This window comes from Arachis duranensis, chromosome 9, assembly GCF_000817695.3.
Source record: "Arachis duranensis cultivar V14167 chromosome 9, aradu.V14167.gnm2.J7QH, whole genome shotgun sequence".
NCBI classification, from domain to species: Eukaryota; Viridiplantae; Streptophyta; class Magnoliopsida; order Fabales; family Fabaceae; genus Arachis; species Arachis duranensis.
This window is the reverse complement of record NC_029780.3, coordinates 17,818,689-17,826,370: the sequence shown is the minus strand read 5'-3', so window position 1 is coordinate 17,826,370 and position 7,682 is coordinate 17,818,689. Positions and strand designations below refer to the sequence as shown.

Genomic DNA, 7,682 nt, shown 5'->3' with positions numbered 1-7,682 from the left:
GAACTGATGGCGGCATTCAAGAGAATCCGGAAGGTCTAACCTTGTCTGTGGTATTCTGAGTAGGATTCAATGATTGAATGACTGTGACGTGCTTCAAAGTCCTGAGGGCGGGGCGTTAGTGACAGATGCAAAAGAATCACTGGATTCTATTCCAACCTGATTGAGAACCGACAGATGATTAGCCGTGCCGTGACAGGGTGCGTTGAACATTTCCACTGAGAGGATGGGAGGTAGCCGCTGACAACAATGAAACCCTTGCATACAGCTTGCCATGGAAAGGAGTAAGAAGGATTGGATGAAGACAGTAGGAAAGCAGAGAGACGGAAGGAACACAGCATCTCCATACACTTATCTGAAATTCCCACCAATGAATTGCATAAGTATCTCTATCTTTATCTTTATGTTTTATTCATCATCCATAACCATTTGAGTCTGCCTGACTAAGATTTACAAGGTGACCATAGCTTGCTTCATACCAACAATCTCTGTGGGATCGACCCTTACTCGCGTAAGGTTTATTACTTGGACGACCCAGTACACTTGCTGGTTAGTTGTGCGAAGTTGTAGTGATCACAATTTCGTCCACCAATGAACAAGATAGAGTTTGTAATTTGTAGTTTATATTTTGAAGATTTATAATTTCTTGTTTTTCTTGTCCTATATATCTATCTAGTTCATTACGGTTCTTCAATGTGTCTTAATAGTTTGTACTTTAAACTTTATATATTGAAGATTTATAAAATAATCTTAGTTAAATGAAAGATATTTAAACTATTTATATTATTATATATTATATAAATGTTGACTTGTTGAGTAAATTAGTTAATATATTAATTAATTAAAAAAATAATATAATTTGGTGCATGTAATTTGTATTAAAAAAAATATTACAAAAAAATAGTATTTTGTAACTAAAAAAAAGTTACAAAATCAAGTTACATTTTGTAACAAAATTTTATGATAGAAAAAATATATTGTCACCAAAAATATTTTAAAGAACAAAATTTGTTAACACTTTTGTAACGACTTGTGGTTTTTTGTATCAGAAAATTTTGTTACAAAATATTACTTTAAATTGTAACAGTTTCATTTTTTATTACAAAAACTTTTTGTAACGGGACATACTGCAACGGCCCTTTTTTTTGTTACAAATTTTTTTATCTCAAAATTTCGATTTTTTACAACAATTTTTTTGTTACAAATATTGCTTTTTCTTGTAGTGCGCCCTCTGTTATGGTGTATTGATTTGATATGTTAATTTGTCGTGATTTAAATATTTTGTTTAAATTTTATATGCTCGAAATTTGTTAGAGTTTTAAAAATTTGACAGCTGCTTTAGAGCTTTCAAATTTTACAAATTGAACTTGTTATTATCGTCTTCATGATCGTTATGAAAATGCTGGAAAGATAATTAAGCTTCTAAATTTTGTAGTAGATCTTAGTCACATAAAACTAAGTCAAGAATTCAAAATTGTAGTAAGTTAATGTACAAAATCAACACAATATTAATGGAAATCAGCTTACGGACTAATACAAGTTGCTAATATAAATTTTGAGATCTAAATTAAATCAAATTTTAGATGTCAATTTGAATATTAATTTTAAAAACTAAGTTGAAAAATTACTCTTGATTTTAATAAATCTTTCTAAATATTGTACTAATTTATTTTCTCTTATCAATTAATTTAAAAATATAACTGAAAAAAAAATACTTAATTGAGAATACAAAAAAGTACTAAAGTTTGAAACAGTTGATTAAAGAAAAGAAGTATATAAAATTTAAAAACAAACTCTACTCTCACTTTATAACATGCACCCACTCCACTCTCACCCACATGTCAAAACTATCCCCCCCTCTCTCTCTCTCTCTGGCGCAGAGTAATTTTTCTTTTCTCTCCTTTTGGTGCGGTGCGATTCTCCTTTTTCTTGTTTGATTCTGTATTTTACTTTCTGTATCAAGGTGAGTTCCAATTTTTTCTGTTTTTATTTTTATATTTTCAATTTTTGTATTTTAAGTTACATGTTTCATTTTAAGTCTCTGCATTTTCTCTTCTATTCCTAGTATTTTGCTTCTTTATTTGAGATTTTTGTTTCAATGTAAAATGAGAATAAAAGGGTGCAAGGTAAGAAACAAAAACAAGATGAAAGCAAATATTTTTCTTCATTTATAGGCTACAATTAGAGGCTCAAGAATTTAAATATGGTTTTCAAGGTGGTGTTTTCGTTGTTTATGGAGGAAAACTGTGTTTTACGTCTAGGTGGACGTTTGGGGTGAAGGCCAACACGCAGGGGGCGTGGTGCAGGCTACACGTGGAGGGCGTAAAATTGACGTGGCAGCATGTGGTTGGAGGAAGAGGGTATTACGCGGGGGGGCGTGCTGACGTGGCCGAAGGTGGTTGGTTGTTTCGAGCAGCACGTGGGAGGCGTGCTGAGGCGCACGGGGGGGCGTGCTGACGTGGATGTATCACGTGGGGGCATGATAAGTCAGCACGCGGGGGCGTTTTGACACGTGGCAAGCTGTGATTGGCTGAGACAATCATTACGTGGGGGGCGTGGTGAAAGCTCTCCTCTATATAAGGCAGTGCTCCGGTTCATTTTCATTCTGAGTAAGAGTGTATGAGTGTTTTTTGAGTGTTTTTGAAGCTTAATGGAGGGTACCACAAATTTGGTGGTGTATCGCAACGGTGAGATAATACGTAATACTCATGAGGGAGTGAGGTTTGTGTGCCAAAATCCGTTTTCGTTTGTGGTTCCATGCACCATGACATTAATAGAGCTTCAGAATGGTCTCTGTCAAAGCATGGAGAACAGTACGTTAATGAGAGTGAGCAGAATTCTGTACCAGAATTCGGTTATAGTTTTTGGTGGTTTAATACAGTTTGATACCATGCCAATCACAGACGAAGTGAGTATGCAGAATATGTTTCAAATTCACTGGCAGACTCAGATGCGACAGCCACAGATTGAGCTGTATGTTGAGTTTAAAACCGTAGAGGCGGAAGGGACTCAAAATGATTTAGAGGTGGCGGATGATAGAAATGCAGTGTATGAGGGAATGAATAGTGACAGTGACGAGAACTTCGAAGCCACTTATGAAGCCGGAGATGGGGATGAGGATGGTGATGTGGGAGTTGAGACAGCAGCGGAGAATGTAGTGGTTCATCCTTCGACCAGTCAACCGATGAACGTGCCACGTTTTATGCGTGAGGTGGATCTCGACGCCATGCATGCACCGGAGTTTCCGGAATATTCAAACATAGGTGCGTGATGATTAAATAATACGTTGTTGTTAATTTATGCATTGGATTGATTAGTAAACGATGATTTCTACTTTCTGTAGGCGTTGCTAATCCTGAGGATGGAGAGTTCCGGATTGGAATGGAATACAGTTCTAGAAAGACGGTCGTGGCAGCAATTAGAAGTTACACTATCGCTAGAGGAGTTGACTACGACGTGTATGAGTCTGAGCCACAGACGTTCTATGCAAAGTGCAAGATGTATGCGCGTGGGTGCGATTGGCTTATCCGAGCCAGCTTGATAAGGAAAAAAGGTTGTTGGGAGATACGCAGATACAACGGTCGGCACACGTGCTCAATGGGAGTGATTTCACAGGATCATTCGAAGTTGGACTCGGATACAGTTGCTGAGGCTATAAGGCCATTGGTCGAGACTGACCCGTCCATCAAGGTGAAATCTATAATAGCCGAAGTCCAGTCAAGGTTCAACTACACCATCAGTTACCGAAAGGCTTGGTTGGCAAAGCAGAAGTCCATAGCAAAGGTTTTCGGTGATTGGGAGGAGAGTTACCAAGCCTTGCCATGGTGGCTCTCGGTTATAGTTCAGAAGATGCCTGGGTCAGTTGTTCAAATAGAAACACGACCGCTGTTCAACGGGAATGAGGAGGCGCAAGGGGTAAAAATACTTCATCGCGTATTCTGGAGTTTCAATCCATGTATTCGGGCATTTAGGCATTGTAAGCCCCTAGTTCAGGTTGATGGCACACACCTATATGGCAAGTACAAAGGTACACTTCTGGTCGTTGTTGCACAAGACGGGAACCAGAATATTCTGCCTATCGCTTTTGCCTTGGTGGAAGGGGAGACAGCCGACGCGTGGCACTTCTTTCTTAGGAATCTGCGAATGCATGCTGTAAGAAAAGATGGTGTGGGAATGATCTCAGACCGGCATGAGTCAATTCGGGCAGCAGTGAATCGTTCCGGAGGTGACTGGCAACCTCCAAGAGCATGGTGGATGTTTTGTATAAGGCACATCGGCAGCAACTTTCTACGAGCATTCAAAGTCCCTCACTTGCAAAAGCTTGTGGTCAACATCGGGTATTCAAGAACGGTGGAGGAGTATAACATCAACTATAAAAGGTTGGAAGAGCGAGGCGAGGCATATGCCAGGTGGTGCGACGACATCGGACTTAGACATTGGGTATTGGCGTTCGACGAGGGACATCGATGGGGCCATATGACGATGAACCTTGTCGAGTGCATTAACTCAGTGTTAAAGGGTGCCCGTAATCTACCTGTGTTGGCACTAGTCCGAGCAACATATTATCGACTAAATGAACTTTTTACGCGGAAGAGTGCCGAGAGTCACGAACGCAAGCGTGCTGGATTTACCTATTCCGCATTTGCAAAACAGCGGATTGAGGCAAATATACATCAGGCTGGGAATATAGTTGTGCACCGTTTTGACAGACGGAATGAGGTATTTGAGGTGCGTGAAATGACTAGCGGAAAGGTGTTAGTCGTTGATCTTGCGCGACGGAGGTGTGACTGTGGGCACTTTCAGGTGGAAAGAATACCATGTCACCATGTTATTGCTTGCTGTGCTAACCAGCGTCTCGATTGGCAGCTGTATGTGCATGATGTGTACAAGATGACAGAGATCCGTAAGGTATATAGATTTGAGTTCACACCGTTAGGTGATGCCGAGACATGCCCTGATTATGAGGGACCCACATTGGTCGCTAATCCTGTCCTGAGGCGAACGTCGAAGGGTCGCCCGAAATTGACCAGATACTTGAACGAAATGGACTCACGCGACATGCGTGGTCCTCGGATATGTCGTCTCTGTGGTGCTCAGGGTCATAGTCGGAGTCGATGTCCTCAGCGTGCTGGACCGAGTGGTGCGGGAGTTTAGGGTTTTATTTCCTTCGTGTTTGTATCTTTAAATTTGCAATTTGTCAATTGAGTTTTTTTTATATTAGTCGTAAGTCATTTTTGTATTTTCAAATCTGAGATTATCCATTGATGTTTAACAACAAGTTAATGTAAACATTTACTGCCTTTGTGAAGCAAATATACGAAAGATAAATATGAATTACATCGGTTAACATACAGAACATTAAATACGAATTACATCGGTTAACATACAGAACATTAAATATGAATTACATTAAACCTTAGGAATAAATCTAAAAAACCCAACCGAATGCTCACTTCTTACGAGCCATCCAGTGCAGTGCTTTACCCATCATGCCCTGACCTGGCCGCGATGGAGTATACCTATCAGGCGGATTTCGCTCCGTCCGTAGGTCATATGGGTGCCCCGGATCCCGGTCATCTACACCTGGAGCGACTGACCCACCTGCCTCTGCCGGAGTAGCCGACCCACCTGCCTCTGCCGGAGGGGCCGACCCTCCTATCCATGCTGGAGCGGATGCACCGGGGTAGTACTCATCAACTACTGTGTATGTCCGCCGAAGGACTCCACTATCACACGACGCACCCACTGACGAGTGCTCGGAAGCATGACCCCGCAAACCATGCGTCGGACCGACTGATGCCCCATGTGGATCAGCCGACCCTGACGGTGAATGCATAGCACTAAAATCTGACCAACCACCCAAACTAGCGTTGGCCCAATTCTGTTGTTGCTGATCTCCGTGACTGCCGGTGGAGAAGTCAAACCAATCATCACCGTCTGGAATCGTCAGTATGGGCTGAGAGTGGTGAGAGTGCTGAGAGTGCTGAGAGTGCTGAGACTGGCCCGGGTGGCTTCCCTGACTGTGATGGCTACCATGACTCTGGTCCGGTGGCTGTGGTACATAATAAGGAAATGGCTCAAACACTGCATGCTGAGGTGCAGGTGGCTGAGGTGCAGGTGGCTGAGGTGCAGCTGGGTCCTGAGGAACATAATCCGACAATCTCAGCATATGTCCGAACGAGCGCACATACCAATCCCGATACTCCCTGCTCGGTATAAAGTCCCAGGTCGGAAGGGGGTGCAGATCCCGCAGTCGAGTGTTTCGCCTGTTGCCCCACTCCACTATCCATGGCCCATGCAAAACTGTCCAGTCATGCTGCTGCACTCCGCGAAGAGCAAGGCAATGCTGGTCCAGTGGAATGTCCCTTGCTCCTTGCGGGGGAGGCTGTGCGAATCCAAACTGGCGCATCACTCGGTCCGCAGGGTGCCATTCGATACATTCGAACGACAACAACGGAGCAACGGTATCACACACATCAAGATGTCCATGTAACTCACCGGGTATGATCATTCCTTCGTACGGCCGCCACTCAAACTGTCACATATAATTCGTACGTCATAACCCTAACATTAATGTTTGGAAATAGGAATCACAAGAACCATAAATATTTACCTCCTGCATGTAGTCTATATCAATCCTAAAATTCACTACGGTCTTCGCTAACCACGATGTGGTCCGTTCCGAATGGCTCCACCTGATACATCATACGTTGAAAAAATTGATATAAGTAACCTAAATGGAATATGCATAGCGAATATAATCTCCGACAAGAACCATAAATATTTACCTCATGGCAACTGGTATCTCAGCAGGTGGAAGGTATGCCTCGGTACCGGCGCAAGATACGGCATTCGCTCCCATGCCCAAACAAACAACAGATTAAGAGGGCCATCTATCTCCTTCGTATCATATCGTGACGCACGGCACAATGCTCTGTAAAGATGTGCAAGACATGCTGACCCCCAACTATACGTATGGATCCGCTCGAAATCGCGAAGCAACGGTAGATACTTCGCGTGGGCGTATGCGGTCGACTTATCTGTGAATAGGGTCGACCCTAACAAACAGAAAATCTGGCATCTGACGTATCTCTTTATGGACTCTTCAGTGTCCAACGGCTCCGCATCTCTGATACGTCGAACCCAACCAAGCTTTATATAGGATTTCGAATTACCACTGACTACTGGTTCACGTCCAAATACTGCCATGCTCTGACTTTGAACGAAGTCACTACTACTGTCAATCCATCCACTCACAGGTTCTCCATCGATTGGTAAGCCAAATATATGTGCGACATCTTCCAATGTCACTGTAACCTCACCCACCGGCAACACAAAAGTGTGACTCTCCGGCCTCCACCTTTCAACCAAAGCATCTAGTAAGGGGTGAAATCCTCTTATCACCCCAATCCTCGATACGTGGTAGAATCCCGTGGCGCGTAAGTAATTTTCCACCATCGGGTTCCACGTCTGTGGCGGATCCAGTTTACGCACCAACAAATTCCTGTTAGGCTGCATTAACAAAAATATATTTATTAGATAAATTATAAATATAAATTTTTTAATAAACAAATATTAACATATTTATTTATTTTAATATTTTATTTATTAAAATCATTAACGTATATTTCAAAAAGTTTATGCATATATTTATTAAAACCATAAACCATATATTTATTAGTATA

At 42.0% G+C, this 7,682-nt stretch overlaps 1 protein-coding gene across 1 annotated transcript; it reads left to right on the top strand.

Moving 5' to 3' along the window:
- Positions 1 to 2,647: 2,647 nt before the first annotated feature.
- On the top strand, positions 2,648 to 5,151 carry LOC107464930 (uncharacterized). The gene is made up of 2 exons (XM_016083898.1): positions 2,648 to 3,260; positions 3,341 to 5,151. Exons 1-2 carry the CDS (start codon positions 2,648 to 2,650, stop codon positions 5,149 to 5,151), a joined length of 2,424 nt encoding a protein of 807 aa, XP_015939384.1.
- The last annotated feature ends 2,531 nt before the right edge of the window (positions 5,152 to 7,682 follow it).

Coding starts and splice junctions, on each gene's coding strand:
- LOC107464930 (XM_016083898.1), top strand. CDS start 2,648: ATGGAGGGTACCACAAATTTGGTGGTGTATCGCAACGGTGAGATAATA. Junction 3,261..3,340: donor TCCGGAATATTCAAACATAG/GTGCGTGATGAT, acceptor TACTTTCTGTAG/GCGTTGCTAATCCTGAGGAT.